The 17,240-nt window shown below is 41.0% G+C and overlaps 1 protein-coding gene across 1 annotated transcript; it reads right to left on the reverse strand.

The window, feature by feature from the left end:
* Window positions 1-165: 165 nt before the first annotated feature.
* On the reverse strand, window positions 166-16,390 carry helz2a (helicase with zinc finger 2a; the record flags this gene model as incomplete). Its single annotated transcript, XM_079510623.1, has 20 exons — window positions 166-219; window positions 646-2,577; window positions 2,918-3,085; window positions 3,580-3,736; window positions 4,345-4,557; window positions 4,727-4,861; window positions 6,989-7,178; window positions 7,325-7,441; window positions 7,740-7,884; window positions 7,979-8,089; window positions 8,228-8,368; window positions 8,475-8,557; window positions 8,825-12,353; window positions 12,445-12,520; window positions 12,609-13,401; window positions 13,933-14,571; window positions 14,669-15,183; window positions 15,613-15,720; window positions 15,841-16,024; window positions 16,113-16,390. 19 exons carry the CDS (start codon window positions 16,388-16,390, stop codon window positions 2,429-2,431), a joined length of 7,731 nt encoding a protein of 2,576 aa, XP_079366749.1. The 3' UTR covers window positions 166-219; window positions 646-2,428.
* Between the last annotated feature and the right edge of the window lie 850 nt (window positions 16,391-17,240).

Below are 17,240 nucleotides of genomic sequence, written 5' to 3' on the forward strand. Positions count from 1 at the left end.
AAAAATATGCTTTTCCAGGGACCCCCCCATAAGCAAAGATTTGAGTTAAAAACGTGCACATTTGCAAAAATAGCAGATCTACAAGGTCGTAGCGCAGCACTGTGAGCTTGTAGATCTGCTATTTTTCAATAGCTAAAGTATAACATGCTTTTTTCATGGACCCCCAAAATTATATGCATTTGTTTGGCAACCCCCATCTCAAGAACACTCAAGCATATACTTTGTTAAAAATGTTTTGTTTAAAAAAAAAAATCACACCCGTGTGAACTGAGTGGTGTAAGGTTGATTCAGCTGGAGTTTTTGTCCGATGTGAGGTATTATATAAGTTAAGGTATTATGTAGCCTGATCAGCTCTGATCTGACGTAATGAAATCACACCCGGATGTGATTTCACAACTGGCTTTTTTTGTGCAGAAGAAATGACCACGGTTGCTACGGTCATCCAGTTCACCCGGGTGTGATTTAATTACGTCAGAAATTATTTTGAACATAGCAACCATGCTCATTTTTTTCTGCACACAAAAGCCAGTTGTAGGAGTGGTTTACACCACTCAAAAATATATATATTCAAAGATTTGAAAACGTTTCAGATGGGATGCTAGCCCCTCATAGGCCCAGCTTTGTCTGTTTGTACTGTGAACACACTATTTGATTGGCTGAGCAAAGTACATATTGGGGATAAAACTGAGGGCAGAAAGTGAACGACAATGATTTTACGGATGCCCATAATGACATTTGTGATGACTTGATTGGCTGAGCACAGAATGTGATGTATGATAAGAGAGCTCCTCACCTCAGTGTGATTTTTGTAAGAGCTTGTGACTTGAAAAAAAATTCTAACCTGACAGCAGACATAGACGAGTTAAACCAAGCTCAGTAAATTGGTGTAGACCAGTGTTTTTCAACCCTTTTCATATCGAGGTCCATTTATTCGCCATTTGCGACAGACCATTTCATGAGACTTAGCCTCTCAGACCCAAAACTGTCATCGTTGGATGATTTTTTTGGGTTCAGAAACCCGTCCACCAGTGACATCATCGATGGGGAATCCAAGCTAATAGAAGCTGCAGGCTTTCTAGTCCTGAAAAGTTAGCGATGATGTCACTGGTGGAAAGGTTTCTGAACTGCCCACAGCCCTCCTATGAGACACAGACTGAGTAGAAAGAAATCGTGCCATTTTAACATAAACACCATACAGGAGTGTGGAAATGCATATTTATGTCAGCCTTCTTCAAATGTGTATTAGGATTTTGAACCAACATACAGTACATAGGCTCTAATCATCAAAAATCCTACAAAATTGTGATATTATATCCTTTGTGATGTATACAAATTAAACGCCATTAACATGTCAACTTTTCAAAGAGAATAAAACAAGTTCAAATTTATTGTCATATAGGCTACTAGATAACAATGTAGGCCTCTACATCATTACCTGTAATTACATTTTTGGTCTGGGGGCTCAGACTCAACTTTCCATAGAAAGAAAAATAAGTGAAATAGTATTAAAATACTTTTTTGCAAGTAGCTACAACTGTAGTACATTGTTAAATAAAGAATAAAACATAAAGGTTCAAGTTTTGCATAAAAGTTATAAAGGTAGACACAGCTGAGGTATTACTGTATCTAATATATATACAACATGCCCAAATAGGTGCAAATATACAGTTTTCACCAGTCTAATTTTTCATGTGCTTATGCTATATGCCCTCTTGTGTACATCATGAGAACTACATTTGGTGTCTCAGACACAACCAGTTCAGTAAAGCACAAAACAAAACACTTGCACAAAGTGTTCAAATGTATACCTCAAATGCTTAATTCAGTGGAATCTGTATTCTTGTTAATAAGCATAACCTAACCATCACTTTTTATTTAAATATCTCTCCATGCCATATCATACAGCTTTTTGATGACATGCATGTGAATAAGACTTGACTGGAACGGTGCAGAGCACAGCATGTTAGGATAAAATACAAACCGTGTGTAACAAATTAAATAGTTTAACTGTTGTATGGAATATGGCCATGCTTTCTTGTGTACTGTGTGAGGAGTTATCTTGACCTGATGTTATTTTTCCTTCTCCTTGTGATATGTCAGTGGATGTCATATGATAAGGCTAGCAGTATGAATATTCCAAGATGCTACTGTATGTCGCCCTGAGATTTATTGTTGACTACTGCTTGGCTCTGTGGTGCAGGTCCATCTTATCTATGTGTATAAATATGGTCCGATTCCTGCTTTTAGGAGAGCTGCTTGACCACCAATCTCTGTATTTAATGCACTTCTCCTGTGAGCTCATGTAATGTGTAAATTTACAAATACAAAGAGTACAAATCTTTTGCCTCAAGATTCAGATTTATCCAGAATTCCTTCATTGACAGGTGAAATGCCTACCATCAGGGTTTAATTTCCAGTATTCCAGTATTTAACACCAAAGTTTCTTTGGCTTACTGGCTTTTAGTCGCATGTTCCGAACCTGAATGTCCATAGCAGAATCCAGCACACAGTTGTGTTCCCAGTAATGCTTTAGCAACCTCTTCCACAGTGAACTGCACCACAACAACTCTCTGTTACCTGGAAAAGACCCGTCAAAACAGACAAATCCTGAGTGTTCATTCAATACTCACAGCACACAAATTATCACTTGCTGTGTAACAGACAATGAAATGAATCAAGTTGAAATGACCCAATAAATGGGAAACGGGGGAATTTCTTAGGTTATATATCTATTTTCTTTTACCGTAGTTTAACTTTAATTGAACATGAACAGTGAGCTCAACCTGGTATTTTGACATCACCCACGAGACCAAGAGAGAGAGGAAATGCCAATATAATCTCTTGACACCTCGTCAATGACAATAGTGCTTAATTGTATATTGTAATTAACAGTAGTGCATTGGCCTACTGTTCTTACCGATGATACACAGCCCATGCTGTGCTCGAGTGATGCCCACATTCATTTGGTTAGGATCCATGACAAAGCCAAGCCTCTTGATGAGCCACGCCTTGGGAGGATACGGATCAATGTCATCTTTAGGGCACGAACGCACAGTGGATATGATCACGTAACGCCATTCACTCCCTGTTGTAAAAGAATGGAGATATGCTCAAGCCTGGTTTACAGTGTATTAGTCATATGATAGTGTCCTGCGCTGAGCAGATCTACAATCTTGCATCTTGTGGTGAGCTTGTAGATCTGCTATTTCTGGCATGTGACATTGTCGTATGACAGAGTATAAATTAGATGTTAATTATTTGTTTAGTGTAGCCTTTAGTCAGAGGGAAATACATTCTTATTGTCTATTGCACTGTTGGCAGCCCAAATTTAGCAATACTTTTAATCACTTGAATGCTAGCGTCTCTATTCTGTGCCAAATATTCGGTTCATAATGCATTGCAATTCGGGTTAGAGGAGGAGGGGGGTGTAGTATAGAGTAGACACCTGGCAGTCCAGTCAACAAAGTACATATACATACAGGGTTTAAGTGGTTAAGTTATTACATGCTATTCATTACCTCATAATTCAAATGGGAAAGTATCACAATGAATGTGTTTAGTATTAGTTAACAACCTTACCCTGGCTTTTTGCAATAGTGATAACAGTGACACCTCGGACACCCTCCCTGGTCATGATTTCATTGATCTTGGCCACCTGGGCGTTGTAGGGTGTTAGGATGGCAATGTCTTCTGCTTTCACTCCTCCTTGTTTGATCAGTAGTGAAGCAACACGCACCTAAAAGGTTGTGTTTCAAAATTAACTTAAACGGCACCTTAGGCAGTAATAGACAAAACAATAGCGAAAGCCTTTCTATGATCCATTTATCGCTTTTATCCTCACCTGTTATTTAGTTGACCATTTTTTTAAGTTTCTTACTGACTTCATCTTAAGGCTCATTCATAGTCTGGATTTTCAGTGGTGAGGTGACCACCGAACTGCAACATGACGTCACGAGCCGCGGTGAAGAGCAAAGCACCGCCACCGCCCCAGCCCTTCTCTCTGTTTTTACTCACCACCGCTCAACGTTATTTCAGCTCCGGTGGTCACCTCACCACCGAAAATCCAGACTATGAATGAGCCTTTCATTGTCTTTTTTTTGTCTTACATTCATCCCTTCTCTTGGCAGTTTTTAATACTAACTTTTAAACCTCTACATACAGTATACAGTAGTAGTTGTATTTTCACTTGAAATTGCTGCCTGTGTGTTTGATGTTTGTTTGATCCTGTTTAAGTAAAGAACTTTGTTTTTACATTGTTTTGAAAAATGCTATGCAAATAAAATGTATTAAATTTATCATTAATAATATTATCATTATTATGACATAGATTTCCCTTAAGCCTACCGTTTGTTCTGCTTCCTTTTCATTGGCCTTGGAGTTCTCATTGCCGTGTTGTGTGGAGACCACCAGGCCAATCTCCTGTCCATTCACATGCCCAAAGATGATAGGTGTAGGTCCAGACTCATTCAGAAGCACACTGGTTATTTGCACAGTTGTGGCAGTCTTAAGTTGGCCATTATAAAACTCCATGGAGGGGAACTTGCATATACTCTCGTGCTTAAACAACACACAAGTAACAAATTAGACCACAAAAGAACAATATTCAACAAATGTTGTGCCGTGAGCACATAATTGCTGAAATAACAGGTGTATAAAGTTGAATAAGGGAGTCAAAATGATTGTCATGAGTCATTCTATCACATGTATTGCATACACACCAACTCACCATTCTGTACTGGGTGTCAAGCATCAAGGCCTTTTCCATGTATCGCTCAAACAGAGATTTGTTCATCCCAAGTCTTGATACAAGATCGCAGTTGACAATGGGCTGCAGCTGCTTGTGATCACCCAGTAAAACGATCTGGAAGACAGGGAATCATTGTAGTCTCACCAAGGCTCATTATTGGTGCAATAATGTACTCATTATGCCACTATTTTAACTTGAGCAGATTACCATCCACACTTACGTTTCTTAATGTTTTTTGTGGCGTATTATATATTTTGATATATTATATTTTCCATGTGGGGCAGTTGTTATGAATTTTACTGAGTAGTGTTGGAGTTAAACAGGAAACTGTACACTGAGCACAATGTAGACTAAATCCAAACAGAAACATCACACCTGTGTGAAGTGAGGGGCGCTCTTATCATTGTACATCATCATACATCATCTCATTCCGGCCAATCAGAATTTGCGTCCTCACCTTTGTCTTCAATGTTTGTGTTACGCAATGTTTGTGTTTACACGAACACTTAAAATTGTCTATTCATTGTCAATGGCATTTAAAGGGATAGTTCAGATTTGTTAACTTAAGCTGTATGAAATACTTGCCATTAATATAGTGGTTGCAACTGTATTAATTGATTGCCTGAGTCCCGTGGTGGGAGTTCTGCTCTGGTTTTGGTCAATATTAAGTAGTTCCGTTCATTTTGTGGGGGGCACTGGGGCCACGCAGTAAAAGTAAATTAATTCACAAAACTAACTAACTAACTATTTCAAAAATATTAGTGCAACTTTCGTTCAACTTTGACCCCTCTATTTTTTGGGCGTAGTGATATGAACACAAAAAACATAGTTCCGTGTGATAGAGGGGTAAAAAATTATTTGAGGGGCGCTAGGTTTAATGTTTGTTTTTAGTTCAATGTTTGTTTTAAAAACGAAATTGACATTGAAGGGAAAATATTGTTCCTCATTACGTCATATTGCCTCTTTATTGTTAATGGCATTTAATGTTTGTGTTAGCACCGTTTGTTTTACATCACCATTACATCACCTAATCAACATGAGTTAGACTTTAATATATTAGTGCCCCTCACTTCACACAGGTGTGATTTTTTTCCTGACAATACAACGACTCATACATACAGTACAGGTATGTTTTACGTGTATCCTCTATTAATCTAACTCTAATATATTAAAGTCTAACTCATGTTGCTATGATTAGATGATATAATGATGATATAAAACAAACGGTGTCAAAACAAACATTAAACTAGAAAAAGTGCCCTTCTGGGCACAGGTCTCCACCAGGAGGATAGGACTGTGTGAGATGTTTGGCAAAATGTTTAGGAGTAATATAAACATGTTTGCCTTTGATGGCAATTGGATGATTTGAGGCATTTTGTTCCAAAAAAGTGTTTTGCAAAAATCAACCTGTTGGTGGCGCTATAACAGGCCAATGTGAAAAGGGTGGGATATATTCCTCAGCCTAGTAAGAAAATGTGTGAAAGATTTCACGTAAATTGCATGCTGTGTTCATGATTTGAGGCTTTTGTTCAAAACGGGGCAATCTTGCAAACTGTGAAAGCCAATTATAGCCAATTAGGATGGAATATGAAATATCGGACAGATCCGACTTGAGCACATGACCATAGAGATACTGTGTAACGATTTGTGAGATTGTTGGACAGAATCTGGAGGAGTAATATCAAAAAATGTGTTGTACAAAAGTCGGCCTCCTGGTGGCGCTATAACAGGCCGTTCTGGAAAATGCGGGGCAGAGGTTCATCGTTGGCATCCAGGGAGTGGGAGATTAGCTGGTAACGGACGGACGGAAGGACACACACACGGACGGACACACACACGGATGGACACACACACACACACACACACGGACGGAGTGCAAAACATACTCTCTCCCCATGCCTTCGGCCTGGTGGAGACAATTATCTTTATTGTTAATGGCATTTAATGTTTGTGTTGGGGACAAGATGACGTACATTTTCTCTTCATTGTCAATGGTGTTTTTAAAACAAACATTGAACTAAACACAAACATTAAACCTGTATATAGGAGGGGCTAGGGCCCTCGGATCGGATGTTGTTAAAAGCCAATGAGACTAGGTAAGCATAAGAAAACTACTGGCATTGTTTCCATATCATTATGCAGGCCAGGCAGGATGTATGTTTTAGGTGCATTCAATCCCAATATCTAAATGTTTACATAGATGTATACAATACATTTATACTGGAACTGGTGTTAAATTACCTGTTCAGGGTTATGGGCGACAAGAGGGATGAAGGCTTCGGGCTCTGTTGCCATGGCACACTCATCAATGATGATCTGCTGGAAGTGTAGTGTTGAAATGAGTGGATTGGATGCAGAAGTGCAAGTGCAGAGGACAATGTCATGCCTTTGCAACTCATAGAGCTTAGCATCATATAGGAGTTTCTTGTAGCTACAAAAAAGAAAAGAGAATGAAAAAAGATATCTGTTAATTACAGTTGGCAGGAATAATATCAATGTCTTACTAAAAGCACTATCAGCATGACAGTGCACATGAGTGCAAAGAAATGACTCAATGGCCACCTAAAGATACTGTACCTCTCTATCTCTTCATCAGAGAGGTCCTCCTGCCTTTTAATTCTTGCATCAAAGGAACGTATTTCAGAGGAAAACGGATTCTCTGGCTCCCGAATGAGATGATGTAATGTGATGGACCTGAGAAGAAATGTTATACTTTCATAATAGACATGATTGATACTAGTTTTTATTGTCAGAGACCTTCATTGTCTTGTTTGGATATAGTGGAGAGTGACAGGAAACAGGGAGAAAGAGACACCCAGCGGCTCTGGAATTGAACCGGCGACTAGCCATCAAACTGCATTAGAGCTTAACACACCCTGTCACAAATGTGGGAAAAAAAACCCAGTTAAGCAGCCGCATATTCAACACTGTGCAAATATCCTATCTTACAAATAAAATATTCTGGCGGTCTGTTGTGAAAGGTGAATGCTACCTAAGGTCAGCGTTTGGTTTCTCCTCCCTGACATAATGGCGGGACAGCCTCAGGTTGCTTCCTGGATAGGGAAACTCCAGCATCTCCATCTGGTCACCATAAACACGAAGTGGTCTCAGCACCTCCTTCAGTTTCAGAACTTGAACTTTAATAAATGAATGGACTTCAGTTAGTGAAAACACATCTGGGAATTTGAAAACAATTTTTTAATAATTTAAAATAATTTACATGACGCTTACCAGCAACAACATCCACAGATTTATTCGATGGCCCACAGTACAAAATGCGCTTCCTGTTTTGCTTGAAGAACCAATAAACCAGGTGGACTCCGACAACTGTTTTTCCTGTCCCTGAAAAACAAAAATCAACAATTTACACATTAACCCGGTCCCTCACACTTTCATAGCATTTAAAAAAACGAATTTAGATTAATATAGCAACCAAAAAGGCTAACAAAACCGAACAACATCAAATTACTTTAGGCTTACCTGGAGGTCCCTGAATTACAGTGAAGGGGTTTGTGAGGGCTTCTCGTATGGCTTTGGTCTGGCTGTTATTCAGCATTGGGAAACTGACTGGATGATCTTTTATCTCAAATCTGGTAGGCATCTGTTTTTTGGCTATAGGTCCTTCAAAAGTATTATACAAATAATGTTAATGAGTTGAATTCAGTATTACTAAATCTGAAGTATTACTAAAAATAATATTGCAAAAACAACAACAAAAACACGCTACCTGAGATGATTCTCTTGCCCAGGGCAATATTCTTTACCAGTTGGTTTGCTTTTCTGAGATTTACAACTGCATTTTCTTTGCGTCTATAAAGCAACAAAGCAAAATACTTATGGATTGGAAAAAAGCAGTGCATATTAAGGCATCAGACATTCTGAATGCTCTGCCATATCCTTACTCGGTCTAACTTTGACCTCACCAAACCCATTATAAAAAAGTTCAAGTTCAACTGTAATAACCATAGCTAACTAGTTGGCATTGATCACAGTGGGTCAGATGGCTTAATTTCTTTTTTTTTTTACTACCAATTCATAAATGCCAAGCTATTGTTTCAAAATGTATTCATTACTTACACATCCGGTAACATTTGGGGGATCAATTCCACGGTGAATTTTGAACTCCTTGAGATTTTTCCATTAGGAAAATCCATGGACATATGATTTATCCGGAAGTGAATCTCAACATAGTCTTTTTCCTCCTCTTCTTCACCCGTTTCCTTGGTGGTAATACCATGAGCAACCCAGATGAGAGATGGGACTTCTGTGAGGTCAGTGGTCTCTGCTTCTTTCTGGGCTGATGAATAATCTCGATGGACACTATAGTCTAGATCCCTCAGGCGAATGCACAGGAAGACATGTCTGAGGTCACAATTTATGGCCCATTCTTTTTTCTTCTCAAGTGGTAACTGGAAGGAGCCCATGAGATGGCTGTCCTTGCTTTGCCATGTCAGCTGAACATCTTCAATGACAATGCTCTCATTTTCTGCAACCGCACTGGAGGCGGCCTCCATCTCACACAATGGTATCCATATTTTCTGATACTCCATGTATGTGGGGTACGTTGGCCTTGAGGAATGGAGTGCATATTTTGAGAAACAGACAGTCGGGTGTTTTGAGTGCTCTAGGCAAATCTCAAACCTGTCATGTACAATAAGCATCTGGATCACAGGCACTAACATTCCCCTCACTGTGTCTGTGCCAAGCTGCACCTGCAGCGTATCACCTGGTTTTACTGTCAGGGACAATCCAAAATAGTGGTCAGGATTTGGATTGGTCTTAGATGGCTGTAACCTATCTTTGAACTGGCATCGATTTGAAGCCCCCTGCTGTTTAACCTGGAAACTGATGTCATGGAGAGTCTGACACATGCTTGTGTGGTTTCCTTGTTTGACTGATGACAGCATATCCTGCCACATGTCCACCGGGACTGTTGTAACAAGTGCTCTGGGCCCCTCTTGTTGCAGATCACTGCGGATGTGTTCATTAGTGAAGGAGTAAACTCTTCTCAACCATTCCAAAACCACTGAATTGCCATCTTCCTCATGCTGCGGTTGGTCAGCTAACTGCATATCCCTGTAGTTTATTTGGATGGAATCTGAAAAGGATTTTCGGTTCAATGGAAGAGACACACTTAAGTTCTTGCCACCTGGGGAGGCATCAATGACAAAAGCAACCTTTCTTGCACTTTGATCATTAAGCTTGGCAGCCATTTTCAGACTTTGAGCCGTCTTTTCGTACTTTGACTGTTGATCAGATTTTTGTAAAAAACTCACACAGCACTGGCTAATGTCATGTTCGGTGAACTCCACTGCTGTGTTTTCAAGTGCAGAGTGCATAACTCTCTGAACAATGACATCTATGTACCGTCGGATGGGTGAGGAGGCCCAGGTGTAACAGTCGAGCTGAAGATCATAGTGACCAACTCTGGACAGCTGAGTTGAGTTGGAGCGTAAATTACTGGCTTTATTGTTGGACCTTCTCAGCTCAATCAACAAAGGCTGTAGTTGAGGGTAAATATCAGATGTTGTCACTAGATCCAGGATCCTGGGAATGTCCTGGCTTGTAACAGCTGACTCAATATGTCTCATGACAGAGGTTAAAACAGAAAATGCCTCTGGAGTCATCACCTGTTCATCCTGATGAGCCATGTCGCTCTCAGCCGATGTCATCTGGTGAGGAGGCCCCTGGTGATGCTGGAAGTCTTCAATGTCTTTTTCTTGCATTGCTGCAGCACTGTCAATATGCTCAGTCAAGCAACTGAAATGGATTGACAAGGGAATAAATGCACTGAATCTTTCCTTTAGTCGGTAAAGCCTTTTTGCACTTGGTTTGTCTTGGCACCTAAGAGGGGTACAGCTCCCCATGCTGTCAATGTTCAACAGCCAATCAGCAACAGCATTATTATACATGATCATCAGGTCTTCCACCATCATGTGTGCCCGTCGTCTGCCAATAACATCATCCTCATCGGCCATCTTATAGCACCAGTCATCTTGTTTCCTGGCTTTCCTGTGAATCTCAGAGAATTGACAAGCAATGGCAACACAGTCCTCCAAGGTATCAAATCTTTGGTTGTCTGTTTTGGAAATTTGGAGAATGTTTTCAGCTTCATCATATGACAGCTTTCTGTCTGAGCGAATCACAGAGAGAGAAAACTCCCTGTCCTTGATGCAGTTGGTTTCTTTATCAATCTTCACCATCAGGGATATGGCATTTCGCTCAGCCTCAGGTAACAGACTGAAGAAATTGGAGGTCAAACTATCCGGGAACATGTACGCAGGCTCCCTGACAGGCCCAGGGGGATAAAATGTGGTTCCATTTTGCTGTGCATATTTGTCTATTTGGCTATCCTTGGGTACAAGGCTAGCAACATCAGCAATATGAACTCCTATCTCATAGTCACTACCCAAGTCTCTCACACTAATTGCATCATCGAGATCCATAGAATGTGCGGGATCAATTGTGAAGGTTGTGATTTCTCGATAGTCTTTTCGGTTTTTCAAGTCTGCACGCATATCACTTTCAAGGAACTCAGGAGGAGGAAGACGTTGGAGTTGATACTCAATATCCAACACTTTAAGACCAGCATCTAAGGATGTGACTTTAGGGAGGACTTGTACAACAATTCCCAAGGGATATCGAAATCTCTCCCGCCACTTCAAGACTTGAACAACGAAGAGACAGTTTCTCCTTGATTCTTCATTTATTTTCACAAATCTCACAGGCTTATAGTCTGTATGACTTCGCACAGCAATGTGGTTTGGTTTGTCCTTCCAGCTTGGTGTGTAAATCTTTGGTATGCACTTGTTGATTGGTGTCATTACTTGGAAATCATAATGCTCAACCGTGCACACAAACTGCTTGGAAGCTAATTCTGAATGGATCACTCTTACAACTTTCCCAGTATGAGGACAGCAGTCAGCATCTGTTATCTCCACATCCACCTGATCTCCAGGGAATGCATGACCAATGTTTGCTCTTCCCTTTATATTAATGCGGAGGGAGGTATCATCGATGGGTATGGCATAGCCTGAATCAAACCTCCTCATGAACAAGGTGCAGTGTTTGTAATTACTCAAATGGTGCTGTCTGGAGTAATGCTGGCTTAATTGAAGGTCTTCGTGATGGCTTAGGTCATGTTGATGGACACTTTGTTCATCTTGGATAATATCCAGTAGACCCTCTGATGTTACATCTACACGTACATCTTTATCCTCGTCAAGAAGCTCCCTCAATATGGGGTCATCAATATCAGGTATCTCAGATGTTGATGATTCACTGTCACTGTTGTCATCTCTGGAATCTTTAAGGAAATTAGAAATCTCTATTGCCTCTTTTGCCAAAATATCTTCGGTAAGGGTTGCTGGATGTACACTTTGTTTGCTGATGCAGTGCTCTAAGTAGTCCTTCCAGATTCTGGAGCACTTTCCAAAGTTGCAGAGAGCAGCAGCATCTCCAACTACAACCACTTTGGACTGAGCCCTGGTCATGGCTGTGTTTAGAACACATGGATCATTGAAGAATTCTGGATAATGTGAGTCAGATAATAGAAGTCTGTCACGGGTCTGAACAGCTGTCATAACAATTATTCTGAACTGTTTGCCTGTTGAGAAATCAAAACAAAAGCATCAATGATAAAGATATCAAAGCATAATCTTATTCCAAATGCCCTTTATAGTTTTCTCTCCAAATACCTTGAACATTTGCAATATTTTCAACTGTCACATCCCGGAGGTTTCTCTTGCGAAGCTCTTGTCTTATTAGTGAAACCTGTACATAAAGGTAAAAGAATATGGTATCATTTTCCACTGCATTGGTTATTACAATGTTCACAAATGCATATGACAGAATATCTTACCTGGCATCCATCAGACAGAACACATATTGAACGTTGGTCTTGCTCGCCCCATGTGCATGCAGGCCAGGTGCTGAGAACATTCTGTATGATTTCAGCAACCTTTGTGATTTCCTCTCCATTACACCATGACATAGAAGTGGTATCTAAGTGACATTCTCCTCGAACATGGTGGAACTCGAGGACATGGCTGTTTGGATGCGCTGGAACATTTCCTGCAGCCTTAATGACATCGATTTTACCAACATAAAAATGTGTGGCAACAAAATCCACTATTTCTTTTGTTGAACGGTAGTTCTCATTGAAAATGATTCTGTGTTTCAGAGCAGCATCACTCCTTTGGCTTTGATAGAAGTGAAACAGTCGATTCAGAAGCGTGTGATTAGAACGCTGGTCGTCCTCCACTGAGAAGAGCTTGGGTCCCATCTGCATGTGATCTCCGGCTAAAACAACTCTGGTGTTTGGCCCAGCCAGACCAAGAGGCATCAGGGCTTCACATTCCAGCATCTGGGAGGCTTCATCAATCAGAATGTGGGTGAAGTAGCCACTAGGCAGCTTTAGGTCATGAAAGTGTTGTGCCATTGAAGTAGTTGTTATCACGATTCTGTGGCGATCTATTGTGCCTTTATCTGGTAACAGGAATATTCGGTCCTTTGAAAAATGGCAGTACTGCAAAGTGATTGGACCAGTTGTGCTGTACTTTGCTTCCTCTGCCTTTATTCGAAGAGGTTTGGCTTCAAGATGACCAGACTGGACATAATCATGGAAATGCCTTGTCACATACAAGTCAGCAGAGCTAAGAAAAAAATAAGAAGACAATGGACAAGTTTTAATCATTGAATGGATCGCAGATGAACATTCATTTCATTAATTCACTGAAATGGTTCATAAATGTACTGATAATTAAAATTCTACGTGGCGTATTAATGTGTAGTACTTAATGTATCTGAATTTACAATTAAATCATTTGTTTGATAATGGATTCAAAGCCCGGCCTAGATTCAGTGATGGACAGGTACTTCAGCCCTTCGTCATCCAAGCACCCGTCAATTAATGTTGTTTGCTCTTTGAGTTTAATTACTAATCATTTTACATAGCCAGGATCTTCTCACTATGAGAACTATAAACTATAGTGCTAACCACTGTGCTATCTTAATAATAATTATTCATTTACCGAAAAATTAATAATAATGAAGTGAATCATATAGAGTAAACATCCCTTCTCTATGGTAAAAACACATTGGACCATGTAGGTGGTACTATAGTTACAACTGCTTCGTTGACAAGTTTGCTTTAATCACACCAGAGTCACACCATTCTGAATTACCTGTTTGTTTGCGTGCAGATCAGCACTTTATTTTGTGGCTGTAGAGACAGTTCTTTGGCTGCTGTTGCAAGCGTGAAGGTCTTTCCAGTTCCAAATGGTCCATATATGAGGAAGGGGGCATTGCTCTGGGTTCCCTCATTTGCAGCAATGAATGCCATTGCTGCTTGCTGTTTAGAATTGAGACTGGGGGGATACTGCTTTTTACTCACAAAGGAATGGATGTGCTTGAGATTAGGCAAAACTTGGTGTGTGTCTGGGAGGAGGTCTACAGCCTTATGCATCTCACAGAACCTGAGGCGATCCAATTGGAACTGAATCTCTACATTACATTTGCCAGGCTGCAATTCGAGCTCTGAACAGCACACTTTGGGCAAATGTAAGTGCATTTTCTTTTCACTTGTAGTATCCCTGAGGATGATGGCTTCATAGACCTTGCCACTCTGCTTTTGAGCTGAAGAGATTGAGCCTATTAGAGCTGAATGGACACTTCGTTTCAATAACTGTCCCTCAGAGGTGTCTGGGGTGAGAGAATAGGGAACTTCAATGGCACAGAACATCTCCCCTGGAAGGGCAAATTTTGCTCCATAACGAAGATCATTGAGTGTAGTTGACAGGGTAACAGGTCCTTGGATATTCAATCTAATTTTGAAATGAAATAGAGAACAATTTAAGTTGAGGTCAACATTATTACAGTTATTGTACAATTAAGAAGGTTAGGTTGTTAATGTTCACTTACTGTGAAATAATCTGGTCCTGTGCCAATTCCTCATCATACAGGAACTGGTGCATTCTCTCCTTGTAGTTTTCATGACTCAGAGGTGTTTGCTTCATGTTGGTGGGTTTGTAAAGAAAACTAATCTGAGGAGGCTTGTACTCCTTTAACAGCTCTTCCTGGTCTGCTGTTCTGTTTATACATGGGATGATGACTCGGTTTCCCCGATGCCAGCGTTCAAGACTTTGAGAGGACGTCCCACGGTTCAAATTTGGTTCTGAAATGTCAACTGACGATGGCTGTCCAACCCTAACCCTGAGCTTTTGCAGCAGCACGGGTCTCATGTCAAAATCCAGCACCAACCACTGTTCGTACAGGCCTGGGTTGAGGGCCTTAACGGACACAGTGATGTCATAGGTCATGTCTGCGCTCTTGAACTGTTCACCTGAGGCATAGGTGCAGGGCTCGGAACGGATTTCTCCAAGGGAAAATGAAGCTCCTGGCTCCTGTTTCAATAAAGCAACTTCCACAAGTTGTCTCTGCAGCAAGACATAACCACCAGACACCTGTTATGACATCATTTTGCACATACCTCTGGTGGTATTGAGGTTCAATTATTTTAATGTAAATGTTTTATTGACTGTAGGTCACAGTTTACTATGAAAACCTGCAAAACCTGCCAGTCACGCCTAACCTGTCAGTCAGTCCGTCCGTCCGTCATGCCTCGTGACACGCTTCATATATGACCTCATCTGACCTCATCAAACCCTGTACACTCAAGACACTGCCCCCACTGCCACCCAATAGATCTCCATATATGGAGCTATGTTGAACTGACCTCATCTGACCTCATCAAACCCTGTACACTCAAGACACTGCCGCTATAGGCATACGCACAGTACGTACTAACATATCATGCGTAGGGCAACCAAATGGTCAGCAGTGTAAGTGTGTAAAGAAAAACCTACCTCTGACTGGATTTTGAAATGCCATTTCATCGGCATCTCTTCCATTTGACCAAAGGCCATCAATTCCTTATCACAGTGCACAGTAACACCGGCAACCTCCTCTGCCATCTGCATTACAAAAAGAGAAGAGTAAATCCATATATTTAGCAGAATGTTCCAGTTTGTGGAAGGAAAGGCAAATTACGTGTGTGTGTGTGTGTGTGTGACAACTTAAACGGTGGTTCGTACAATTAAATTTTCATTGGTGTTATCTCTGTACTCCCTCAGGAGGTTGCTCTGGTAAGAGAGTAGACCTTGCTCTCCAGCAGTAGTGAGGTTCCTTCGCAACACTTTGTCTCGTCTTCGCCATTCCTGCAGCTCAGCTTCTGAATGAGCATCCGCACATGCATCACCAAGTGTGCACGGACAAGCCCTACAACAAACACATAATGGTATTACATTATATGATTATAAAATGTATGGACATTGCACTTCTGCACTTCTGCACACAGCAAATGTACCTTTCACACAATTTGTAGGCTTGATTGGTAGGAGGCCGGTCTCGGAATTTCCATTCTACTGGTTTGCTGTTCAACTCGTTGACTTTGGTGCTGTGCTGCAATGTGTTGCAGTGGTTCATAAAGCATCCCCTTGAGGTGAATATCTGTTCACATGCTGTGCAGGCATACTGCTGTGTCTGAGATGGGTAGGCTGCTGGACTGTGCTGCTGTTTATGGGGACGGGTCAGTAGGACTGAGCGATTAAAACCTGTCTCGCTCTCCGCAGTCCACACAGCCATCTCCACCTCATTGTGCACAAACCAACATGCTTGAGCACCGTGCGGGCATTGCCTTCCATTTCTGACATGGTTACAGAAACACCATGAACGGATAGTCTTTTCAGGCTTTGGCCTGATCTCATTGTACACCCACAATTTGTTCCTGTTGAGAGCACGGTGAACTAGAGCTGCTTTCCAAACATGCTTGTGCCTGGAACAGTGCAATGAGGTGCTGGTCTTCATGGAGATACATTTGGGTGTGCTGTGGAAACAATCTGCACAGAGTTCCATGAACTGGCCAGGGAATTTCTGATGAATCTTCTCCTTCACAGTGGAGTCAGTCCCATGGTTTCTTTGTCTGGGAGGCAATCCTTGTTTTTGTTTTAACCATGTGATGAATTCTGCATAAGTAAACCCTCCTTGCTTCAGTAAGTTCCACACTTCTGCCTCCTCTGTGCTTCGGGCATACGTGCAGCGGTTTGAATGTTCTGCACATCCCTTTCCCTCTCTGTAGTAATTACATAGTACATACTTCTCAGGTTTTGGATACACTGGTAAGGGAGCTATATGTCTCCATTTAACCATACTTTCTTTCTTCTTGGCTAACAGAAGTGATGAAACACAATCATGCTGAAGGTTGACAAGGGAGTAGGTGATATCTGATTCTGGTTTGCTGCAAACTTTACACGCAAACTTGAAATCATAAGTCTGCAGGAGTTGATTGAAGTGTCCATCACATTTCCAGAGCGGTGCTGCTGCCATGATGTCATCTGATGGTATTGTTCACTGTAGAGAATATCAGACATTTTAGGTAATATAATATTTGACTTTCAAAGTGTGGAGGCTAGATTACAATATGAAAGAAAAACTG

The sequence above is a fragment of the Electrona antarctica genome (genome assembly GCF_951216825.1).
Source record: "Electrona antarctica genome assembly, chromosome: 9".
NCBI classification, from domain to species: Eukaryota; Metazoa; Chordata; class Actinopteri; order Myctophiformes; family Myctophidae; genus Electrona; species Electrona antarctica.